The sequence below is a fragment of the Tursiops truncatus genome, chromosome 1, assembly GCF_011762595.2.
Source record: "Tursiops truncatus isolate mTurTru1 chromosome 1, mTurTru1.mat.Y, whole genome shotgun sequence".
In the NCBI taxonomy this organism is placed as follows: Eukaryota; Metazoa; Chordata; class Mammalia; order Artiodactyla; family Delphinidae; genus Tursiops; species Tursiops truncatus.
Window position 1 is genome coordinate 44,334,747 of NC_047034.1, and position 26,207 is coordinate 44,360,953.

The following is a 26,207-nucleotide window of genomic DNA, read 5'->3' on the forward strand; positions in this document are numbered from 1 at the left end:
TGAGGGAAACAAACAAAATCGAAAAAACACACCAGACCTGTCTTACAAGAAATTCAAAATGGCATTCTCAAGTAGAAATAAAAGGATGCTAATTATCATCGTAAAACCACATAAACGTATGTGCAAAACTCACTGGTAATGGTAAATATGTAGTCAAAGTCATATTCTCTAATACTGTAATGGTGATACGTAACTCACTTTTAAAATTTAAAAATCAAACATTTAAAAAATAGCTGTATCTATAATTTGTTATGAGATACACAAAATAAAAAACATGTAAATTGTAACATTAATAACCTAAGATGTGAGAGGAAGAGAAGGAAAAGTAAAATTTATGTATGCTATCAAAGTTAAGTTATTATTAGTTTAAAATAGGATGTTCTACATATATCTTATGTAAGCCTCTGTTAACCACAAAGGAAAAGAATCTTTAATAGCTACACAAAAAGTTATGATAAAGCACTCAAAGCATATTGCTAAGAAAGTCATCAAATGACAAAAGAGAAGGATAAGAAGCAAGGATCTACAAAACAATTAAAAAACCCCAATAAAATGGAGATAGTAAGTCCTTACCTATCAATAATTACTGTAGATGTAATGGATTAAATTCTCCAATCAAAAGACATAGAATAGCTAAATGAAGAAAAAAAAATCAAGATCCAACAGTATGTTGCCTACAAGAGACTCACTTTAGCTTTAGAGGTACATGTGAACTGAGAGTAGAAGGATATAAAAAGATATGTCAAGAACATGGTAACCAAAAGAAAGCTGGGGCAGCTATACTTATATCAGCCTAGACTTTAAGCTAAAATTGGTCAAAAGAGGCAAGAGACAATGAAAAAGGGGTCAATCCATCAGAAAGACATAATAACTGGAAATATTTATGCACCCAATATTGGAGCACCTAAATATATAAAGCAAATACTAACAGAGATAAAAGGAGAAATAAGCAGCAATAAAATAATAGTTGCGGGGGGGGGGCTTCCCTAATGGCGCAGTGGTTGAGAGTCCACCTGCCGATGCAGGGAACACGGGTTCGTGCCCTGGTCCAGGAAGATCCCACATGCCATGGAGCGGCTGGGCCCATGAGCCATGGCCGCTAAGCCTGCGTGTCCGGAGCCTGTGCTCCGCAACGGGAGAGGCCACAACAGTGAGAGGCCCGCGTACCAAAAAAAAAAAAAAAAAAAAAAAAAAATAGTTGGGGACTTTAATACCCCACTCTCAACAATGGATAGATCATCCAGTCAGAGAATCAATAACAAATCAGAGATTTGAAAATTACCATAGACCCAATATACCTAACAGACACATACAGAGCATTCTGTACAACAAAAGTAGAATACACATTCTTTTCAAGCACACATAGAACATTTTCTAGCATAGCTCACATGTTAGACCACAAAACAAATCTCAGTAAATCTAAAGTGATTGAAATCATACCAAATGTCTTTTATGACCACAATGATATGAAATGAGAAATCAATAACAGGAAGAAAGCTGGAAAATACACAAATGAATGGAAATTAAACAACATACTGTTGAACAACCAATGTATCAAAGAAGATATCAAAAGGGAAAAAAAAATTTCTTGAGACAAATGAAAATGGAAACACAACACACCAAAACTTAAGGGATAGAGCATAGGCAGTTTTAAGAGGAACATTTATACTGATAAATGCATACATCACAGAAGAAATAAGATCTCTAAAAAAAAATCTAAGAGTACACCTCAAGGAACTAGGAAAAAAACAGACTAAGTCCAAAATTAGCAGAAGGAAGAGAATAATAAAAATTAGAGCAGAAATAAATGAAATAGAGTACAAGGAAACAATAGAAAAGATTAATAAAACTAAGAATTGGTTCTTTGAAAAGATAAAATTGACAAAACATTAGACTAAGGAAAAAAAAAAGAGAGGACCCAAATAAATAAGATTATAAATGAAAGAGGAGACATTACAATTGATACCACAGAAATACAAAGAATCATAAGAGACTACGCTCAACAACTACAGCCTAGGAGAAATGGGTAAATTCCTAGAAATATACAACCTGTCAAGACTACATCATGAAGAAAAAGAATATCTGAACAGACCAATTACTAGTAAGTAGATTAAACCAGAAGTCAAAACCTCCCAACAAGGAAAATCTAGGACCAGATGGTTTCAGTGATAAATTTTACCAAATGTTTAAAAAAGAATTAATATCAAGTCTTCTCAAACTCTTTCAAAAAACTGATGAGGGAACATTCCCAAACTCATTTTACAAGGCCAGCATTACCCTGACACCCAAGTTAGGTAAGGACACCACAAGAAAAGAAAACTACAGGCCAACATCCCTGATGAATATAAATATAAAATTCTCAGAAAATACTAGAAAACTGAATTCAGCATCAAATTAAAAGGATCATACACCATGATCAAATGGTATTCATCTCTGGGATGCAAGGATGGATCAAGATACACAAATCAATATAATACATTATATCAATAGAATGAAAGATAAAAATCATATGCTCATCTCAATAGATGCAGAGAAGCACCTGACCAAATTCAACATTTATGATAAAAAATCTTAACAAATTGTATATAGAAGGAACATTCCTCAACATAATAAAGGCCATATGACAAATCTGCAGCTAACATCATACTGAGTACTGAAAGACTGAAAGTTTTTTAAGATCAAGAACAAGATGAGGGTGCCCACTCTCATCATTCCTATTCAACACTTTATTGGAAGTCCTAGCCAATCAGGCAAGAAAAAGAAATAAAAGGCATCAGAATTGGAAAGAAAGAAGTAAAGTTCTATTTGTAGATGACATGATTATTTATATAAAGTCCTAAAGACTCCACCCAAAAACTGTTTGCTTTAATCAACAAATTCAATAAAGTTTCAGATACAAAATCAACATTAAAAAAATCACTACATTTTTATACACTAACAACAAATGATCTGAAAAAGAAATTAAAGAAACATCTCATTTATGATAACATCAAAAACAAAAACAAAAACTTAGGAATAAATCTAACCAAGGAGGTGAAAGATCTCTACATTGAAAACTATAAAACATTGATGAAATAAATAAAAGAAGACACAAATAAACAGAAAGACATCTTGTGTTCATGGATTGAAAGAATTAATATTGTTAAAATGTCCATATTACCCAAAGCTATTTATAGGTTCAGTGCAATCTCTATGAAGATTCCAATGGCATTTTTTACAGAAATGGAAAAAAAAAATCTTAAAATTTGTGTGGAATCACAAAAGACACTGAATAGCCAAGGCAATCCTGAGAAAGAAGAGCTGGGGGCATCATACGTCCTGACTTCAAACTACATTACAAAGCTACAGTAATCAAAACAGTAAGGTACTGCCATAAAATAGACACATATACCAATGGAACAGAATCATAAGCACAGAAATAAAGCCATGCATATACGATCAACTAATATTAGTAAAGAGGGTCAAGAATACTCATTGGAAAAAGAGTCTCTTCAGTAAATGGCAGTGGGAAAACTGGATATTCACACGCAAAAGAAGGAAACTAGACCCGCGTCTTACACCACTCATAAAAATTAACTTGAAATGTATCAAAGGCTTAAATGTAAGACCTGAAACCATAAAACTCCTGAAAGAAAACAGAGGGACAGGGACTTCCCTGGTGACGCAGTGGTTAAGAATCCGCCTGCCAATGCAGGGGACATGGGTTTGATCCCTGGTCCGGGAAGATCCTACATGCTGCAGAGCTGCTAAGCTCGTGAGCCACAACTACTGAGCCAGCGTTCTAGAGCCCATGAGCCACAACTACTGAGCCTGCATGCCACAACTACTGAAGCCTGAGCACCTAGAGCCTGTGCTCTGCAACAAGAGAAGCTCCCACTCGACACAACTAGAGAAAGCCTGCACACAGAAATGAAGACCCAATGCAACCAAAAATAAAATTAAAAAATAAAAACAAATTAAAAATAAATAAACATTAAAAAATAAATAAAATAATAAAAAATTTTTTAAAAGCAGCTGAAATTAAAAAAGAAAACATAGGTACACAGCTTCTTGACATTGGTCTTGGCAATGATTTCTGTGATATGATACCAAAAGCATATGCAACAAAAGCAAAAACAAATGGGCCTACATCAACTAAAAAGCTCTATACAGCAAAAGAAGACATCAACAAAATTAAATGGCAACCTACAAAGTGGGAAAAAATATTTTCAAAGCACTATCTGATAAGGGGGTTAATATCCAAAATATGTAAGGAATGCATATAACTCAATAGCACACACACACACACACACACACACAGGATTCAATTAAAAAAATGGTAAAGGACCTGAATAGACATTTTTCCAAAGAAGATATTCAAATGGCTGACAGGTACAAGACAAGCTGTTCAGCACCACTAATCATCCAGGAAATGCAAATCAAAACCACAATGAGATATCACCTTACACCTGTTAGAACAGCTATTATCAAAAATACAGGAAATGAGAAGTGTTGATGAGGATGTGGAAAAAAGGGAACCCTTGTGCACCTTTGGAGGGAATGTAAATTGGTATAGCCCCTATGGAAAACAGTATCAAGGTTGCTCAAAAAACTAAAAATAGAACTATCATATGTGTAGCAATTCTACTTCTAGGCATATATCCGAAGAAAACGAAATCACTATCTCAAAGAGACATCTGCACTCCCACGTTCATTGCAGCATTATTCACAATAGCCAAGACATGGAAACAGCCTATGTGTCCATAGACAGATAACTGGATAAAGAAAATGTGACATATATAAAATTATACATATAATTTAATATTATTGTTAAATACTAAATATTACTATACAATATATAATACTAATATTATTTACTATATATATATATATATATATATATAATTTAATATTATCCAGCCATGAAAAAAGAAGGAAATCCTATCATTTTTGACAACACAGATAAACCTCGAGGACATTATACTAAGGGAAATAAGTCAGACAGAGAAAAACATACGTATGTTCTCACTTATATGGGAAATCTAATAAACCCAAACTCATAGAAACTGAGAACCCATTAGTGGTTATAGAGGTAGGAGGTTAGAGGTGGGGCAATGAGTGACGGTGGTCGGAAGGCACAAAGTTCTAGTTATAAGATGATAATTGTGATTACAGTTAACAATACCATATTGTATAACTGAAAGCTGCTAAGAGAGTAGATCTTAAAAGTTCTAATTACAAGAAAAAAAGTTGTGTAGCTATGTGCAGTGATGGATGTTAGCTAAACATTGTGGTAATCATTTTGTGTGTGAGTGTGTGTGTATGTGTGTGTGTGTATAATCACCTTAAACTTATGCAATATTATATGTCAATTATATCTCAATGAAACTGAAAGAAAGAATAAAAAAGAAATATCTTAAAAAACCAAATGTCAACGTTAAAAAAAACAAACTGGAAGGCTCAAGATGGGACACTACAAAATTTAGGCAGCTGTTCTCTATGCAATAGTTGTTACCACATCATTGCAAGAAAAAAAGAAAACAGGTTAAGTAATAGTATATGTGACACTTTTTATATCTGTCTTTCTTAAGATGAAAATATTTCCTTGCTTACTTAAATGTATTGCTCATGCAAGGCATGTAAACAACGAAATAAGAAATTAATTGAATCTTCCTTAAAACACTTGCTTTCTATAAAAAGTATGGGCTGCTCTAGTCGTTCCATTAAAACTGCAAGGCTGTGCCTTTACTAAAAAGAGTCTTGAACACATTCTCTTAGAGATCTGTTTATTTTTATTACATGCAACACAATGATTCACTGGTAAAGCCGGTGAAATTGGGTTTAGAATTTTCATTTTTATTTTTACTCTTCTCCATTTCCTTGGTAATATGCAAACATGCTTACAAAAGGTGACAGTGTTGATCTTGGGTAATTCCCACTATCAGTGATGCTATACTTTCACCAAAATTCCTATTTCTTTGACATAAAATTTAAGAAAACAATAAAAAGGAAAGGAAGGTACAAACATAGGGAAGGAAAGAAAAAATAAGAGGAGGTGGGACAGGAAATCTTACCCACAAGTAGGAACAGGATTAAAAAAAAGAAAGAATCATTTATTGAGTTCAAAGAAAAGACTAATGTGTCTTTTTCTGTCTCTCTCTCTTCCTTGCTTTCCTTCCTCCCCTACTCCCTCTCTCCTTCCTTCCTTCCTTTTTTCAGTGTAGGAATTTCCTTTTTATCTCCACAGAATCTGAAAGGTTTCCTCCTATACTTCTACCATCTATATTGGGCTAGAATTCAAGGTCAAATGCTTGATTTTTCTCAACTAAGAGTTAAGTGGAGGCAATGAATAACCAGTGAGTTGAGCAGAAATGCAAGAGCTGAGCCCCTTACCTGTCACTTCACAAGTCAATGCAACACTCTGTTTCTCTTTTACCTTCACATCTTCAAATGTATTTTCACCCACAATGCGAGGTGGTACTAAAAAAAAAAAGACAGAAAAAGTAACAGTTCTAACAGCAGAATGGTTATTTATAGGCATCTATTTTCATATTTTTTATTAGGCTGTACCCTTTAAAACAATCCCCCGAATTTCTCATTATTATTTGTTTACTACAATGTTATATTGTCTGATCAATTCTAAGATATACTATAAAGTTATATGTCATAAATTCAATTATAATGAATTTTATTGTATGTAAATCATAAATATGTCAACAAGTCAAAGAGTAACAAAATCTATTAGACACATTTCTCCCTCTATAACTCTGATAAGCACTCACATTAAACAAGTTATCAGAGTCTTAGAACATTGTTGAACAATGGTGAACTGATAAGACATGGCATTTCAGCCATTTTAATCCAACTGATTACGTACAAACCATTCTAACATTGAATTCTTGCCAAGAGTGACAGTCCAGGGGCCAAAGAATACACGAATGTAAGTTCAAGCTGCAGATAAATGTTAACTCTGCTTCCAGAATGTATTTCAGACCATTTTATTTTGTCTAGATATTATAAGTTATATAAATACCTAATACTGAAAGCCCAAAGGTTTTTCTTTCTTCACCAGCTGCATTCCTTACAACACAAGTATACTGGCCAGCATCTTCCATTCTGGTCTGCATCAACCGCAGAGTCCTTCCTCCTGGAGAAGCAAACCACCAGATGACGCAAAAAGAAATCTGTAACTTTACAAGTTAGCCGTGTAGTGCTGAATTTTGGGAAAATGTCATCAATTCACTTCAAAGGCCTTTAAAATGCATTTATGTCAAGCTTTTAAAAAATATCACATGTTTTAAGGCTATATGAAGCAGAATAGATAATTCAGAAGAAATTTCTGATTTAATGGATAAAAAAAGTTAATACAAACCTAGGTGACAGCAAGTAAGAAATGGAGTTTCACAGAGGTACTGTTTGAACATAATCTTGAAAGGTAAGTATTCTTTAACACAGAGAGGAGTTAAGAGACACCGCTGTAGGCAGAGTATGAATGAGGATCTAGAGGTAGAAAGTAGATGAGAGGTGTGGCACCTAAAACAGAACAGGCGGAGAAAACAGTGAGAGATGAGACTAGTTGGAGTATGACCAGATTCTGTGGGCCTTCGAATGCTATGCTAAGGAATTTAGACTTTATTGTGTTCACTACAGGCTATGGAAGTACATAAACAGAAAAGTCATGCTCTGATTCGTGCTTTAGAAAAACAACCGTGACAGGATGTTTACGAAAAGATTCCCAGTTTGCGGTGGAACACATGAAATGGGAACGTTAGAAAGAGGACCACACCAACTACCCAGACTGGGATGACATCAATATACAAGGGATGAATGAAACCATGAAGACTGACTACCAGTTTTCAATTGAGTTTCACGGAATTCTAGAACTATTTATATCAAAGTTTATGAGGGTCACTTTGTTCATTAGCACGACTCTGATTTTGTTCCTCTTTATATTTTGAACTTCTATGTAATGAAGAAAGATTCTGGTAGACTGGGAATGAAACTGATATGCTGAAGGGTGTAATTTGGAGGAAAACTCCTATTAAGGACCAAGGAAGAGGAGCCAGCAGATGAGACTGAAACAAAGCTGGCAGAGAGCAAAGAGACACACTGAGAGAGTAGAGTCCTTGAGGACACGGGGAGGGGGAAGGGTAAGGTGGGACGAAGTGAGAGAGTGGCATGGACATATATACACTTTGTGTGCTTTGTGTCCACCTAGAGGGTGGGAAAAGGAGGGTGGGAGACACAAGAGGGAGGGGATATGGGGAGATATATATATAGCTGATTCACTTTGTTATACAGCAGAAACTAACACACCATTGTAAAGCAATTATACTCAAAGATGTTTAAAAAAAAGTGTAAATCATTTCTTAGGTTTTGTAATAATTTTCCACTCGGTGTATTTTTGCTTAGTACCTTGAATTTGAACTAAAAACATTGAAATGGTTAAACATAAAATTTTCATGTAAATATTCACCTGGATCTGAATTTATCAGGAGTTTCCATCTGCTTTATGTTTTTATAAACACAAGCCCTCATTGAGCTTTTCCTATAAGCAACCTACTCATCCTCAAACCAATGAAAGGTGAACTTAGTAATATCTTATTTAGACAGACAAAACTGATTATCTAAACTCAGTCTTTTTCCCCAGTTGAATTTAAGTAAGCAAAGTTGAATACAGAAATTCCCTAAACATGTCAAAAAACTTATGTTAATTAGGAAAGGATTCAAAAGCACTCACTGCTACTTCAGATTAGTGAGACCATAATATGATTCCAGCTGAGAGATATTAAAAAAATACAACGTTTATGAGTCATTGCTGGCTCTGTAAACCTCAACCTCATAAATCTCATGATCTTTCCTTTCTCTTTGTTTCCTGGTCCTCTCCCTTATTGCAGTGAAAGACAAAAAAGGGTTGGACAGTAAATTATACTTAGATGGAGACATTTCTCGTACCCATTAAATTTTTATAGCAGCTATCTGTTCTTGGCAGATAACTTCATAACAATGATAGGACCTGCAACAAAGTACTTCTTTCAGAAAAGCCTGACTTAATGTCTCAGGAGGACTAATCTTAATGAAACAGAAATGTGCAGCCGATCAAGGAACAAGCGAGTCATACGCCATTCATCTGATTCTCAGTCATCGATTGCACAACACACATGTTCAGACTGTAAAACTGAATGACTCTTCTGGCAGCGCCACAAGGTGAAGTACGTTTAATGTGTTTGCTCAGGGATCTCCAGCTGCTAGTCAAACAAAACAAAGCTATACAATAAAACCAAAACACTACCCCTGTGGATCTATAATAAGCCAGAGTACCTAATTTTATCTTGCCTTTTTCATTTCCAGGAACGCTGATGTAGTTATTATATTTAAAAAGAGTTCCTACTTTTTCAGCAATTGAGAATTAAAAAAAAAACAATAATATAAGGATGACTATAAGAGAAGAAGATAATGTGTTCAGGTTTTTGGTAACCAAACTGCAATGAAATCTTTGCCATCAGTATGCATTCCTTAAGATCAACAGAGGCAGGCAGTCCTTCAAAAATGACAGCATTATAGGACATAGGAAAGTCTCCTAGGATAGGGAAACCCAAATCTTTTACCAGGTTGTCTATGGCAAATAATAACAAACATGTATTGGATGCTTAGGATATAAGCAGGCACTGTGTTAGCTGCTTTACACATATTAACTCATCTTTACAAAACCCCCTAAGAGGCAAATGCCACTAGTATCCTCACTTTACAAGTGAAGAACTGAAGTTAGCAAAGTTAAGAAACTCGCCTGAGGTTATAAATCTAGTATTATAGGCAATAGATATAATAATTATAGCAATGTATATTCCTCATTAAGCCCCTATCATTTATAGACCAAGATCTTGAAGAAACAGAAGGACCTTAGGCTATTTAGACCTAATTCAAATACTAGGAAAGTATCTTTTCTGAAAAAGCCTTCAAAAGTGAGAATTTAAACGTTGAACAAATTTAGGGGCAAGGAGCTTGTTACCTCCTAAAATAGCTCATCTTGACTTTCAACAATACAAATATTTTTTAAAGTTGTTTGTATTCAGACTGCAATCTGCCCCTAGAATTTTCCATACACTGGTATTACTTGGCACTAGACGGAACCAACATCATCTTTTCTAAGCCATGGCTCTTCAAGTATTTAAATGTAATTTTCACTACGTTGTCATGAGTTACACAAGGTTTATTTTTTCAGGTTAAATAGAATTGGACGTACAGTTTACTTTGCAATCATTTGCCATCATGGTTATCCTCCTTCGAAAATACTGTCAATAAATCCTTCTTCTAGTCTTCCTAATGAGTAAGTTAAATCCACAATACAACTGGTGTTTTACTTGTTTTATTGGTGAAAATCTATTTTATTCATGTGGCAAAACATTGCATCTGTTTTCATGATAAACACATTATATTGTTAATGCATACTCAATACCCAAAGCAATTCAGAGATCTTTTCATATGAAGAATTCTGAAGCTATATCTCACCCTAATTTTCACCATTGGTTTCTGAATGTGAGTGCAGGAGTTTACTTAACTCTCATTTTGTTAGGTTTAATTCAAAAGTTCCAGAGTGAGGTGTGTTTGAATTCGGATGCCTTCATTCAACACAGTAGGTATTCTTCTAAATATCCAAGCTTTTTATTACCCATAAACTTGGCAAGATTATTTTCTTAGTCTGTACCCAAATTATTACTGAAAGGGGCCAAGTGCAGATTCCTGTGGCATGCCCCAAGACACCTCTCTCGACACTTACACTGATCCATAAAGAATAAGCTAATAGATTTTCCTACATAATTAGATAAGGAATAAGAGGAATATCTTTTTTACAATAATGATAAAATCTTAGCTCACTTAAAACTATTCCATATTGGAAATATAAATCTCACTCAGATTAGAGTTGTGAAAAAATTTAAACTCGTGGTTATAGAAATTGTTATATAACATTATTCAGTCTAGGCTCTGGCTTCAAGTATTTCTTTTCATTTTTCACTTTTCACATTGGCTGGTACTCATTCCAGCATGAATGCTCTGACATCCCCATGATTTAAGTAATAAGCGAGTGCAAAGATTTCTTTGTCAGAAGGATATAGAGATATTTAGAGATTTTCCCCATATAGCTTCTGATGTCCTAAAATTTTTTCTTAATATGATCAGTGGGGATTATAGTAAGCAGCTGGATCATAAAGAAAAAAAGAAGACATGGAGTTATGAGAAATTAAGGAGAAACTGTGGCCACAGGAAGCGAATCAGGTTACCAGGCTACAAGAATTTCTAATACCTGAGAGAATTCTCAGAGAACTGCTAAAGTTGACAGGACACCCATCTTTAAGCCAGGTAATTGAAGGCAGGGGAATTCCCGAAGCTTCACAAGTTAGGGACACTGAGTTTTTTTCCACCACACTGATATTTTCAGGTGTCCTGTGGTTTCCTATGATGCTTGGAGGGGCTGTAAGACAAAACAAAACAAACAAGAAATGGAAAGGAGGGTGGTTAGTATGTAACAAACACCAAATTCTAAACAGCTTATTCTTAAAAATAAGGCTTCCATTTGCTAGTCAACAGTAAGCAAAATAAGCAATCACAAGATGATGATGACGATGACGACGACGAGGACAACACTCCTGGAAGTAAAAATGTCACTTCTTCCTCACTAATAGCAACATATGACTTAAAAAAAAAAATTTTTGTTTATTTTATTTATTTATTCTTGGCTGCGTTGGGTCTTAGTTGCAGCACTCGGGCTCTTCGTTGCAGCATGCGAGCTTCTCTCGAGTTGTGGCGTGTGGGATTTCTCTCTCTAGTTGTGCTGCAAGGGCTCCAGGTTATGTGGGCTCTGTAGTTGTGGTGCGCAGTTTCCAGAGCGCATGGGCTCTGTAGTTTGTGGCATGTGGGCTTCTCTAATTGAGGTGCGCGGGCTCAGTAGTTGTGGTGCGTGGGCTTAGTTGCCCCATGGCATGTGGGATCTTAGTTCCCTGACCAGGGATCAAACCTGCATCTGCTGCATTGGAAGGTGGATTCTTTACCACTGAACCACCAGGGAAGTCCCCAAATGACTTTCATATTGTTATTCTGATAGTGGTGAATGATTTTCTGTGAGTCACTCATCTTTTCTGGTAATATGGATTCATGACTTTCTTATAGGCAGAATTTTCTAACAAATAATTCTAGTATTAAAAATTAAAAACAGGGCTTCCCTGGTGGCACAGTGGTTGAGAGGTCCGCCTGCCGATGCAGGGGACACAGGTTCGTGCCCTCGTCTGGGAGGATCCCGCATGCCGCAGCACGGCTGGGCCCGTGAGCCATGGCCGCTGGGCCTGCGCATCCGGAGCCTGTGCTCCGCAACGGGAGAGGGCACAGCGGTGAGAGGCCCGTGTACCGCAAAAATAAATAAATAAAAAATAAAAACAATCGAACAAATTAGAAGCTCGAAACCTCGTGAAACACACCAGCTTTCATGTTATCTATACTAACCACATTTTTGTTCCTTGGGCTAGTTGTTTCCTTGCTGGTTTTTTCCTTATTTTCACCCCAATCCAGCTCATGGAGACAAATGTGGTTTCAACTAGAATAGGAGCAGTAGAGTTGATGGGACTTAGTGACACCAGATATGAGAAAAAGAGGAGTCAAGGATGATTCCTAGGTGTTTCCCTTGCTCAATCACATTAGCGGTGGGATTGGCACAATCACCCATGAGAGAGTGTGGATAGAGAAGCAGGTATTGCCCATTTCAGAGCCTTGGGGCATTCTAACACTACAGTCTGGAAGAGTAGGGGGAAACAATAAGAGAGGTTGAGAGGAAGGAGTTGCCTGAGAGTTAGAGACCAACCAAGAGGGGCAGGGGTGGGGCAGTTCCAGAAGCCTAGAAAAGACATGAGTGACCAGCTCCTCGAGGTCAAATATGCCTTGTGAATGCAAAACTGTGAGACACACAAAGTGGGTTGAGAAGACGGGTTTGTGCAATGAGCAGAGTAGAATCAGGATAGTCTGAGGATAGAGTGACAAGTCACATTGACCCAACAGGCCTGGACAAGTGCAAGGGCTGGGTCAGAGGAGAACCAGTGTTAAAACCCAATTAAGCCAGCACTGGAACATAGATAAAACAAGGCTACACAGAGGCCTTGAGTTCCTCTATGTCCCTCATTAGCCCCATGGAAAGTTACCCCTCCATCATGTTTTCCTTCTGCACAGAGAAGGGCCAATGACACCCTCCACTTTCAATGGTCTTGCAGAATTGAAGTACATGGAAGATTGAGCCAACTGGAATTTAGCATAATCTGAGACCTTGATTTCTCAACATCAGTCTTGCCTAGGAAATTTTATGACAGAAATTCTTGTTAATACAACTGACCTAAATGTCCCTCCCTAGAGAACTGATCAAATAAAGTATGAAACATTCAAATAATGAAATAGTAAGCACCTGTTAAAAAGAATGAAAAAAACACAATCTAACAAAACAATACATAGGACTGATTCCTTTTCAGTCTCTAGCTTTGGTTTACCCATTGGCTGCAAACTACGAGATATTAATACTGGACTTTGTGCATGTTCTAACTGGATTTAAGTTACAAGACCATGTCTATTAGATTTACCATTTCTATAGATTTTAAAAATGCAATTCAAATTGTATGCATACAAATAGGTGTCCCTGAGTACATGTATGTTTGGTCCATTCCTATGGACATTTACTGCTCATTACTTAGAATTTTAAAGCTGACTTCAGTACAACTTATGCCCATCTGATGCTCAGTCAGTAAGCTCTAAGGAACCTAGACTTACACTAGCCAAGTTAGCTAATGTGGAAAACATAGAATTATGGAATGTTACTTGGGATAGCACTGGATCAAAAGTACTTGAAGAAGATAATTATCTACTTTACTATGTGCTTTCCTAAAAGAATATCCAATATATGCTTATTTCAGCAAGGTAAGATATGGAAGGTCAGGCATAGTAGGAGGAGTGATGAGACTGATCTAAAGAAGTGGTGCAAATGTAGAAAATAATCGACTATAAATAAAAGACTCAACACTTGAGGTCTATATCTCCCATCCAGGAGGCTACAGATTATATCAGCCAGTGAATGGACCTACTGAGCCTGTTTATACTTACTGTGTACACTTAAGTCATATTTTCTGTCAGTCATTCCTGCTATATTCACAGCAACACACACATAACGGCCTGTGTCAGACACATGGACATTCTTCAGTTGAAGGATATGACCTTCATCCGTTACTTCCATTCCCCTTCCCTTAGTCAAAGGGCGGCCATCTTTCATCCAGGTCACTGTCGGTTGAGGAATACCCTCCACCTCACACTCTAAGGAAATGCTCTTCCCTCGAGTTACGATGATTTCAGTAGGGTGGCTGCCACTGTTGGCTATAGTTGGTCGAACTGGGGAAAAAAAAGAAAAGAATAGGAAATGTTTGCCTTAAGTCTTATATAAGAATTTTCATCACGCAAAGTTAAATTCTTTTTTTTTTTTTGAAAGAAAATGCTTTATTGTTTCTTGTGGTCATACAAGCAGTACAAATTTACAGCAAAACAAAAATCACAAAATTCAGAAAAGTATAAAGCTCACTCACCATGCTATAATCGAATATACCCACTGAAAACATTTAGGTCTTCATGAAACCAACCATTACAAAATGAAATTTAAGAAAACCTACTAAGCACAATAACATAAAAACAAATATCTAGGAATAATGTGACAAAACATACTAAATTCATTTTTGATGTCAAAAAATTAGCTACTAAAGAAAAGACCCAGGACTAATAGACATGGCATTGCTGTACTGAGAGGTAGAATTCTCCAATGTACCTAAATGGGTTCATAACTAAAATAAAGCTATCAATATAGTAAGGAAAGAATACTGCATTAGCTACTTTCCCTGCTTTTGAGAAGTTATACAACTATTTGAATTATCATTTGTAGCTCTAACCCAGAGAAGTCTTCTAGTACTAATTTTAAAGTAGATATGATAGCCTAGCTCACGACCTAATGTCTGTTACCAATTCCTTTCTTCCCTTCACTAGAGGAGTTGGAAAAGCTGAGACTTTCTCAGCCTTCTTTGGAAATTGAGGTGACCCCAGGAATCACTGTAGACCTAAAAAGTCTAAATGGAAGTCTGCTGGCAGGGGTGAGGTGAGGGGGTGGGTTTGGGAAATTTTTTGCTCTCCTGCCAAAAGAGAAAGATACCATTCCTTTCCCTTCCCACACTGCCTTCAATGTGGACTTGATACTACCAATGCAGCAACCATCTTCAGATAACAAAGGAAGGACCAGGAGGATCCTAGATCTCCTGTTCTGGTAAGAGTAAGGTGCTGACCAACTCCAGTGACTGCCAGCCTCAGGCTTCTCATTATGTGAGAAAATAAACCTCTATTTGTTTAAGCCACTGATGGCCAGTGATTCTGTAACTTTATAGCTAAATTCACCTAGTGGATACTGATTCCAAGAAAGAAGATTAAACCAACTCAAATACACATGTGTGTGGGAAAGAAAATGGACCAGTGTTAGTAATCCTGTGTTCCAGGGCCAATCCTGTCACATACAAGCCATGTGACCTCAGTTGGTCACAGAAACTTCTCTGGGCTTAAGTTTCCACATACTTTTTTTTTTTTTTGCGGTACACGGGCCTCTCACTGTTGTGGCCTCTCCCGTTGTGGAGCACAGGCTCCGGACGCGCAGGCTCAGCAGCCATGGCTCACGGGCCCAGCTGCTCCGCGGCATGTGGGATCCTCCCGGACCGGGACATGAACCCGTGTCCCCTGCATCGGCAGGCGGACTCTCAACCACTGCGCCACCAGGGAAGCCCTCCACATACATTTTGGAGGCAATATTTTTGTCTCATACCACAGCTATGCAAAGATTAAATGAGGTAATGTAAATATTTCAAATACTTTAAAATCTTATATAAATTAAATACTCTTTACAATGAGATATTTTTACATACTGTAAATGTACCCTATGGTACAATGCCATCTTCTCCATTCTGCACATACACTATCCTGCCCCCCAAAAGTTACAGCCACGTTGATACACCTGCCAGCAGCAAGCTGATGCAGATATTCAGCTGTACTGCTGAATAAATAACAGCTAGAAAGAAGTCATTACTCTTTATTACGTCAGCACAATTAAAATTTGTGGGTCTTATGAAAGGTATAGTTGTCCCTGGGTATCCATAGGGGACTGGTTCCAGGACACCCTAAAATACCCAAATGCTCAAGTCCATTCTATATAAAATGGCATAGTATTTGCATATAAGCTATGTACATCCTCCCTTATACTTTAAATCATCACTAGATTAGTTATAATACTTAATACAATGTAAATACTGTGTAAACAGTTGTAAATACAATGTAAATGCTATGTAAACAGTTGCCTGGTGCGTGGAAATTCAATTTTTGCTTTTTGTAACTTTTTGGATTTTTTAAAAATATTTTTCAATCTGCAGTTGGTTGAATCCATGGATGCAGAATCCGTGGATATGGACGGCCAATTCCATACTATAACCATACTACTTTGAATGACTCTCAAAGATATGAAGAAAAAGTAAAAGGGAAGGATGGAGAGGTTTTTAAAAAAAAATTGTGCCAAAGCCTGGCTAACTAATAACTTACTGTAAACTTGCAGATTGTAGTCTTTCTTTGCTGCTCCAGCAACATTTGATGCCACACATGTATAGAGCCCTGCATCAGATTCTTCTGCAACTGAAATCTGCAACTGCCTGCCTCCAGATAAAGTTCTGACCCGCCCTGCAGAATCAGCCAGCACTGGGGAACCTGCAAAGAAAACCAAGTGGCAGAATGTGAAGCATAAATGTAAGGTGTTTTGTGTATATACTCTAATGAGTATATATACATATATATTTACTTCCTAGTTCACATACTTAAAAGGCAGAGGACACTGTATAATAATCTAGGCAAAAAGGAGGAGGAGGAAGATGAAGAGAAGACTATCTTCTGCAAATTTTTCTTTCAATCAATATTGCATTTAAAAGAAAACATACTTAGTAAAACAAACAAAATAAAATCTTTAAGTAAAACAAGAATTATTTTTTAGATCAGCTAAAAATTTAGATGATCTGATACTTAATGGAAACAGATGTTTGTTGATGAATAACTAAAAATCGGTTCAACTGCAGAATTCAATCTTAACGTACATTACAAAACTGTCACAAATACAGCAAAAATGTTTGCTTTAAAAAACAAGAAAAATTTTAAACCTATTTTAAAGAAGAAAGAAATAGTTCGTTGAATGGTGGATTCTTGATCATTATAGCTGCCCTACGATGCATTTGATTAAAAAAGAATTAATGGAGAAAATTAATTTCTTCTTGGGAGCAGTGAGTCTCAAAACCGACAATTTTCAGGTTGATATTGTAGAAATACTGCATATGGCGCATTTAACACAAAGCAATTCTGCTGTCTGGTATTTTTGCGTGCAAACCTTAAGAAAGTTTGTTGGCATGTTTCTCAAACAAAATATAAATTGACTTAATATTTATATTTAATTTTATAAATGTCAAAGGATGAAAACTGACCTTTCTTCTTCCAAATGAGATTTGGGGGTGGAATACCACTTGATTCACACAATAGACTAATAAGATGCCCTTCAATGACTGTAAGTTGAGCAAGTTCATCAGAACCATAAATATTCGGTGGTACTGAAAGATTAAAAAAAGGAAAAATACTATTTTACACTCAAAAATAAAATTTCCCTAACACTTTGCATGTAAAAATAAAAAAGGTTCCCACTCCAATGGTACATGTAAATAATTTAGCACTTGAGGTTGACCTATCAACACCACATTAAAAGTCAACTGTAAGACCTAGAATAAATACCTAATAGCAGACTTCCCATTTTCACAGATAGAAACTTAATTATCAAAATACTCAGAGTGATATAAAAAGGAGATACAGTCTAGATATTTAGACATCTTGCACCAAAAGAAATGAAGACACTTAGCAAATTTAAATTTAACCCAGCCATTGTGCCTCTCCAGCTTTGATATCTCAGATGTTGAACAGAATAGAAAGACATCAGGCATATAACATACAGTAAAGAACAGAGGTAAGGAATTTGATCTGAGGAACAGACATGCTACCTATCCTAGATTGCACACTCTGCATCCCCCCACTGATCTCCAGCTTCTGCTTGGAACTCTCAAAGTGAATTCTGACTACCCACACTTTACTCAAAGAGGCTGAGTCTGCATTTGCTGGTTGAACTCTCCCTTGGGACACTTTTCTGGCTGCAGTATTATCACGTGATAGATGCTTATCCTCCCAAGCTCCTGGGAGGTGAGGAGTGGGAGAATCCTCCTCACCGCCAATGCTGCTTCCAGCCATTGTTCAAGCACCCCCATGAAAGTCACTATTCTTTTGAGGCTCATGTCACCCATTTACTTCTTTTTTTCTTATCACCATCTGTGAACCTGTCATTCTCTTTCCATTCACTGAACAATTTGGTACTTGTTTTTATCCTTTCTCTTTATATGAAGACCTGCCACATTCTGTATGAACTCAATATCCACACGTCGAAACACCTGGCTACTCAGTTCCTTGATCTGCTCATCCTGTTCTCCAACAGAGGCCATACTCTTTTCACCATCTAGAACACTTCTCCTATTAATTTATAAATTTAGGCCATTTTCTGACAACTGCTCTATCCTTATAGCTCTTTCACTCAACTATTCCCAATTCTCAGTTCAATGACCTAATTGAATCTCAAGTCCTTAAACCTCTCAGAAGCCTCCCAACCTTGCTGCTTACTCTTTTATTTACCAACTTCACTATCCAACTTAGATTTCATGATCAGTAATTTCAGCTAGTCCTCTGCCAATATTTTCAACTGCCGGGCACCATTGCTCTTCCTATTTGGCAATACCCTTAACTTGGGATGAATCCTATAGTTCACTCTGTCATCACCTATCCCACAGATGAAAATTCTACAGAAGAAAATGACAACTACACAAATTGCCACCACTATAAATTCATGATCTCCAGCCCAAGCTCCACCTCCTCTACTTCCATGGCTTCCATTAATACAAATACTTGCAAATCTGTACCTGTAATGCAGATACTCTCTGAGATCTGGACTTTTATATCTGACTACTTAACATCTCATCTTGGATGCCTTTGAGGCACTGTCAAACTCAACTTGCCCCAAACTGAACTCAGTAACCAGTGTCATTGTCTTTCTTCTTAAGCTCTCTATGCCTACATGTGGCATAGTACCTAGAACACAGAGTCACTCTATAAATGATTTTTGAGGTCTCGACTTTCACTCCCCTATCATTCATTCTTACATTGACTGCGACCTGCTTTCCTCTTTAAGAGGCATTGGTCTACTCACAGTTGTAAAGTACACTTTGTATTTTATGTCTCATTTGGCTTCTCTGCAATGTGCCATTATTCATTCGTTCATTCACTCATCTATCTAACCACGTCCAACTTATTTGTTGTCCGTGTTCTTCTTCTGGGAACACCATTGTCCCTTAGTTTCCATGACACAAGCTTTACCCAGTTTTCCTCCTCCCTCTTTGACTGCTCCTTCTCAGTTTCCCATTTGGGGGTCTCTTTTTCTGTCTCCCTTCTTATGTGATATGTGAGGGTCATTCTATACAGTACTCTTTTGTACACATTCTTCTTATTCTCGCTAAGGGATCTCAACTACTACGTATACACTCATGTCCCTAACCTCACATTTTTAGCTGTTATCTCTTTCTCCTGAGCTATAGGCTCATAATTCTGATGGCATAGAGGACAGCTTCACATGAATAGTCTACAGGTATCTCTAATACAGCATTTTAAAAATGAATTCTTCATCTCACTTTCTAATTGATCACTCCAAATTTTTCTTTTTCTTTTCTTTTTTTTTTTCAACCTTTACTTGATAAGACTTAGCTCACTGTTGTCCATATTGGGAGTTATATGAATATTTTCCCCATTTGAAAGAAATGAGAAGAGAAAGGAAAGAAAGGAAATATGAAGGGAGAAAAAGGATAGAAGGAGGTAGGAACAGAAGTGAATGATACATAACAAATATGTAGTGAATATAAAGGTACTGCATAGTAAACTCTGTCATTTAAAAGTAAATCCTTTTACAGGTGAATGATAATACTTCTTACAATTTTCCTCAAGATTTTTAAAAATGATAATAATGATTTATAATTAACAAGTCATTTTATACATAAAATATTTATTCTCTATTGGAATTAGATTACTTCCTCTACCTATTTTTATTTTAAAATGTGTTTTTGAATTAACTTTTATAATCAAAGGTAAATTTCAGGTTATTATCTCAAAAATTAAAAAGTTTAAACAAATACAATCAAAATTAAGAGAGCTTAATACGTTATAAATGAATTTAAAGAAGTACTTAAAATAAAGGTGAATATGTAGGAAATGGGAACACTTTTGAACATAGTGTAACAACTACAGTGATATAAAAGTTGTGACTATTCCTAAGAATTATCTTGATTAGTAAGAGTAAAACTTCAAACAAGAATAGCTTTGCACATTCGTCAGCGGAGTAATCCCATCTCCCACCCACAAGTGCATGTGTCCTCTTTCTCTCACACAAATATAATTCACATACACAATTTAGCCTTTTGACTTATTTTCAATTGACCAACACACTCTCTGTTCATGGAGAACACTCAATCATTAGAGGATCTCAGTTGTAGAAGCTAAAAGGCATATTAATCAGGCAGGAGAGCAGAACTGCTCTACATCAAAGTTACAGTGACCAACATGTTTAGGTTCAAGAAATCTGTCTAGTTGCTCTTGAATTAATTATATAAGCTGATATTCAGGACAGTTCAGCATCATTTAAACATATTAATTAGTGTCCATGTCTGTATTATGATCAATTTTAGTTACGTGGTTTTTTATTTTAAGAACTGACACAAAGAATCAAAGATTAAACCACAAGCTGTATCATTTGCTTTACAATCAGGGGCTGATCCCACTTACCCCAAATGTTGACATTATAGTTTTTCTCAGTTTTTCCAGCAACATTTGTTGCCTCACAAGTGTAACGACCACTATCTTGAACCTGAGCATCTTCAATCTGAAAACAAAATCATGCTTTGAAACCACAGTTTCTATTTTGTAAGTAATTGGGGCTTTTCTATTAATGTTATTTGTGATCTCTGATTTTTCATTTGTGTTCTGAAGGTTTTCAAACATATAAAAAATAGAGGGAACAGTAAAATGGATGGCTATATGCCCATCACCCATATTCAACACTTATCAAGATTCAGCAATTCTTTTATGTCATACCTTATTTGAATCTCATTAATTCTACTGGTTGAAGGTCTAGAAAGGCCTTTTAAATATGATTCAGATAAAATAACAAAAAAGTCACAATTAATTTCTGAATATGTTATTCAGGGCTTTAAATATACAATCTTTCCATGCCCAGGTCCTTGTTCAGTAAAATAATACCCATACTATTAATTTATTATGTCTTCTCCTATATTGGGTTTGTAAGCTTCTTCAAGCCACGTATTATACTCAATTAGTCTCAATCTCCTAATACCCACTTTGGTGCTTGGTAGATAACTGAATACCAGTAAATACTTTCCATATATTTATCTGCAACATACATTAATACTCATTTATCATTTATTCATAGACCTTTCAGCAGTTATTGAGAATCTTGTACCAGGTACTATAGGTAAAAGATACAAAGAAGTATGGTGTGATATATGATTTCTGACTTGAGTTTTCAATCTAGTTGAGAATATAATGTATGTGAACATAAAAAAAGAGTTTAATAATAAACAAGGTATAAATAAGAAGATAAGATAATCTAAGAGGTACAACAAACAGTATATAATTGCTGAAAGCTTTGAAATCAATTGCTAAAACATTCAAAAGAGAATCATTAGAGTTGGAGTTATCATTAAAAGTATTTAGTACAGCAGGGGTACACTAGAAGTTTTCATTTCCATGAGGTCTTCGCCCTATGTTCCTTCCTATGGACCCACACATTCCAGGGTGCCTGGCTAGCCTCAGTGGTGGAGACTCAGTGGATCCTAGGATTTCTTCACCATCACCTCTCTCCTGGCTTCCCAACTCTATTGGGATCTGTGTTCTGAAGAAATGAACTTCTCTACTCACTAAAATTTGCTAGGAGAGTTCTAATCACGTATAGCTCTCCCCTAGCAGTGCTGGGACCTGTGGTTTGTACAATCGTCTCCCTCTATCATTCAGTCAGAGCTGAGGTTTGACAATTCTACCAGCTGCCTTCTTGAACTCTGGGGTCTGCCTCTGAGAAGGGGCAGTGCTTTTTGCTTTTTTTTTTGCTTTTTTTCCCCCTATATAGCTCAACTGACTTATCCTACTTTCCTCCATCAGTGACTCCGGCCTTTCCTTCCTCACTGGCTCCATCGTTACAGGATCATAATTACGAACGACTCCAACCTCTTGCCTCCAATATACACTTTCACCTCCCTCTCACTCTCTCCTATACTTCTATCCTCCTTGTGTAAGCGTCTTAGTTTCCTTTGTGTTGAAAATCATTATCCATTTCCCAAGACTCTCCTTGTTTGACAGTAATAATAGTCCTTTAACTAGAAACTATGTGGTTAGCAGCATGGATTCTGAAGCTATACTCCTGTATTCAAATCCCATTTCTGCCTCTTAGTAACCGTAGGCAGATTACTTAGCCATTCTTTCAATTCTAAATACGGTTATTGAGGATTTTATAAATACTCCAATGGCCTGTTGGCTTCCTGAGTCCTAATTCCTTAAGTTGGCTTTCAATGTTAGCTCTTATTTCGCTTAAATCAACGTAGTCCACCTTATTTCCAAAATTCATTTTGTTAAATTGTTTCAGTCACACTAGCTTACTTGCTTCCCGTAATCAGGCCTTTTGTTCTATCTACCCATAAAAAGCCAAGTAGCTTTCCAAGACTTTTCTGGACAACCACAGCCTCACGTTTTGCTATCTTTCCCAAATGTACTGTCTATATCATCCACTTGGTAATTAACTTAGAGACTTGGAGCACTCACTGCATTTTTCATGAGCTGTTAAATTTTCATATACTTATGCAAAATTGGAAGACATTTTGCATAAATGTGTCATACTTTTTTGCATCCCTATGCAGAGCACCTAGAATGGGTATTCGCTGATTGGCTGAACGACTGAAGATGATGCACTCCTTAGAATATTTCTATAATATTTTCCTAGAAGTATTTTTGAATGGCTTCTGGCTACAAACATGAATTGACAGTTAAGTATAATATTTAAACCTTACTAAGCATAAAACTGAAAAATATTACAAACCTCATTAATAAAAGGGTTCCTAGAATTTTATAAGATGAAATTAGTAGAATACTTGTAAAGTTTAATAGCGGTACTATTTTGATGGTGATACCAAAGCCATGAGCTTAGGAATAATATAAGAAGCAATAAATGAATCTATAGGCTTACCTTTAACACACTTCCATTTTCAGTGACACTGAGGCCTGGTTTCTTCAGCAAGGGGTGGCCGTCTTTTAACCAGGTCAGAGTCGGTGGGGGAATTGCATCACTTTGACATAGTAACTCCACAGCTTGGCTAATGAGGATAGAGACGTTCTGTTCTTCTCCCATAATATTTGGTGCAACTAAGTGAAAGATGGGTTTTCCCTCAGGATAAAAGAGGCCAGCATACTGCTTATCTTTACTAATCATCAGGACATATACTGAATCATTTTATTAGTTCTTTTCAGATGTAGGAGCACAGTAATTCTAACATACCCTCTGCACATCATTTCGTTCAGAATCAAGTGTTCATAAATCACTGATTAACGTGTTCCTGTTGAACAGAAATAGTTTTTTCACTAACTTTTCATGTAAAAAAGTTTTAGAACTGGAAGTTCTCACCAAGTGCCCACTTAAGAAACTTCTTGAACTAGATGTCACCACTTAAGATTTTCAAAGCATTAAACCACTCATGAAATATTTTGGAAATAACAATGAATTAAAGGCAAACACATTTTTGATGTTTATTTTTGCAAAAGAAAATAAATTTCATAAATACAGAGGCAAAATAAAAAAATAGAGTTGAAAGAGATCATCCTGTCCCACCTCAGAGTTTGCAAAACATAAGATGGTTGACAGATAAGAGCTTATTTGAAATAATATGACTAATTGGTGGCAAAACTAGGAGTCTTCTGACTTGCAGTTTAGAGCTCATTTTGGTTTTTCACGGTGCCTTGTCAGTTTTCTATGGAATAAAGACCATGTGGGATAAATGATACATTAAAGACCAAACTAAAACAGTGACCAGCTGTACAGCATACAACTACATAAAAAGAAGAAATGAGTTGAAATTTTGATGAGATTAAAATTAGAATTCCCTGGCTATAAGGCTTGTCAGATCGTGAAATATGTTCTTGGAGAAGTTTAAGGAACCGCATTCCCTTGGGTGTATTAAAAAATAGAGTAAACAATCATTTGTCTCAGATGGTCGAGGTACAGCCCTGCCAAGAATTAGACGGTGGGCTCCATAAGCTCTCAAGGACTCTTTCAGGCTTATATTTATAATAATTCAAAATCATGAACTAATGATAAAATCAGGCCTGTTATAAAAGGGCCACTCCAAAAAAGCACAGAGGGGAATTTCCTCAGCCGTTTCTCGCTAAATCCCATAACTATTTAGGATTGTAGGAAACATACCATATTTGTAGTTTTTTTGGTTTTGTTTTTTTTTTTTACAAGAAAGGTTAAGTTTCATTGAAATGAATCCTAAAGGATTTTCCAAATGCTTTGGTAGAAATAAGATTTTTGTGGTAAGGAACATTATGATAGTCCATTGGCCATTGTTTCCAGCTTGGTACTGTTGCATGTGGCAAAATGACAATGAACGCAGGGTACTTAAGCTAGTCCCTATAGCTTAAGGGGCTATAACCAGGAGGTTATATAATCGTGTTCTATAACCAGGAGGTTTCTCTGCTACCATGTCTTTTACACAGGGAAAGGCATTTGAACTAGAGGGTATTTCTTATGCTGTTTCTGGATGCAGGACTTGTGTTAAACCCAAAGGAAATGAGGCTAACAAAAGAAACTCCATGCACAATGGTTGGAACAGATCAGTGGAACTTTTGGGCAGAGATCTGTGATGCCCGTCCTGCTAAATTTAACAGCACACAGACATGTGGCTTTCCAAAAGCCTAAAGTAATCTACGGGTGACAGAAAAGAGTGGGATTGTTTTTAACATGTGAGACAACAGATAAAAGATATACAACTAGTCTGTTTGAGATGAAAACTTCTATAATCTCAGCAAAATCAGCACAATGAGTGCCATCTTCTAAGATATTATGAAGAAAAGATATCAGTCTTAGCATAGAGAGTCCTAAATACAACTTCACAGTTGGAAATAATTTCAGGTTAAGTCTGTCCTCTGTGGATAAAAATGTACCACAACTATATAAAATATGTTTATCTCAGATTATTTGTAGAATTTACAAAAGAGCATGGATTCTTTATGACTGCTTGTAGACGTAAAAGTCAGAAACAATTCAAGAAAGCAGAATGCTAATTTATTTCCAAATATTTTTCCTTCAATTACTTTTCTTTAAGCTAAATGAGTTGAATCAAGCTCAATTTTTTTCAATTGAGAGGAAAAATACAAAAACAGTAGAGTAGGGCTTCCCTGGTGGCACAGTGGTTGAGAGTCCGCCTGCCGATGCAGGGGACGCGGGTTCGTGCCCCGGTCCGGGAAGATCCCATATGCCGCGGAGCGGCTGGGCCCGTGAGCCATGGCCGCTGAGCCTGCGCGTCCGGAGCCTGTGCTCCGCAACGGGAGAGGCCACAGCAGTGAGAGGCCCGCGTACCGCAAAAAAAAAAAGAAAGAAAGAAAAAAAAAGAGTATTTGTTTCTTAAAGAACATAAATTAAAGCAAATCTAATTACAGTCAAGGATATATATTACCTCAGCACAACTATTTTTTTCTGCCCTGTCTTTCATTTCCAACTTTTTGTTTAGTCTGAGAAGAGAACAAGCTTCTGCCGTTTAGATCCTTAGATGTTTAGCTTCCTTAGATGTTATCCCTATTCTGCTTTGCAGTCATGTTGCTTAGGAAGGGGTGTGTTGTGTCTGTTTCTCATCCTACGTATTATACTTGTGAAATGTAATTACACAAGTCAGAACTGCCACAGGGTTATGCCTGTTAAAACACTGGGCAGTGTGTGATCTCTAAGAAAGTTC

The 26,207-nt window shown here is 36.5% G+C and overlaps 1 protein-coding gene across 1 annotated transcript in view; it reads right to left on the minus strand.

The window, feature by feature from the left end:
• HMCN1 (hemicentin 1) overlaps nucleotides 1–26,207 on the minus strand; it is a 522,545-nt gene that overhangs the window by 176,787 nt on the left and 319,551 nt on the right. Inside the window, exons 41-48 of the mRNA XM_033853373.2 lie at nucleotides 23,447–23,622; nucleotides 20,980–21,076; nucleotides 17,544–17,666; nucleotides 16,621–16,782; nucleotides 14,110–14,391; nucleotides 11,282–11,449; nucleotides 7,013–7,126; nucleotides 6,373–6,459 (exon numbers count right to left, since the gene is read on the minus strand). Coding sequence (XP_033709264.1) covers nucleotides 6,373–6,459; nucleotides 7,013–7,126; nucleotides 11,282–11,449; nucleotides 14,110–14,391; nucleotides 16,621–16,782; nucleotides 17,544–17,666; nucleotides 20,980–21,076; nucleotides 23,447–23,622 — 1,209 coding nt within the window. The remainder of the gene's footprint in view (nucleotides 1–6,372; nucleotides 6,460–7,012; nucleotides 7,127–11,281; nucleotides 11,450–14,109; nucleotides 14,392–16,620; nucleotides 16,783–17,543; nucleotides 17,667–20,979; nucleotides 21,077–23,446; nucleotides 23,623–26,207) is intronic.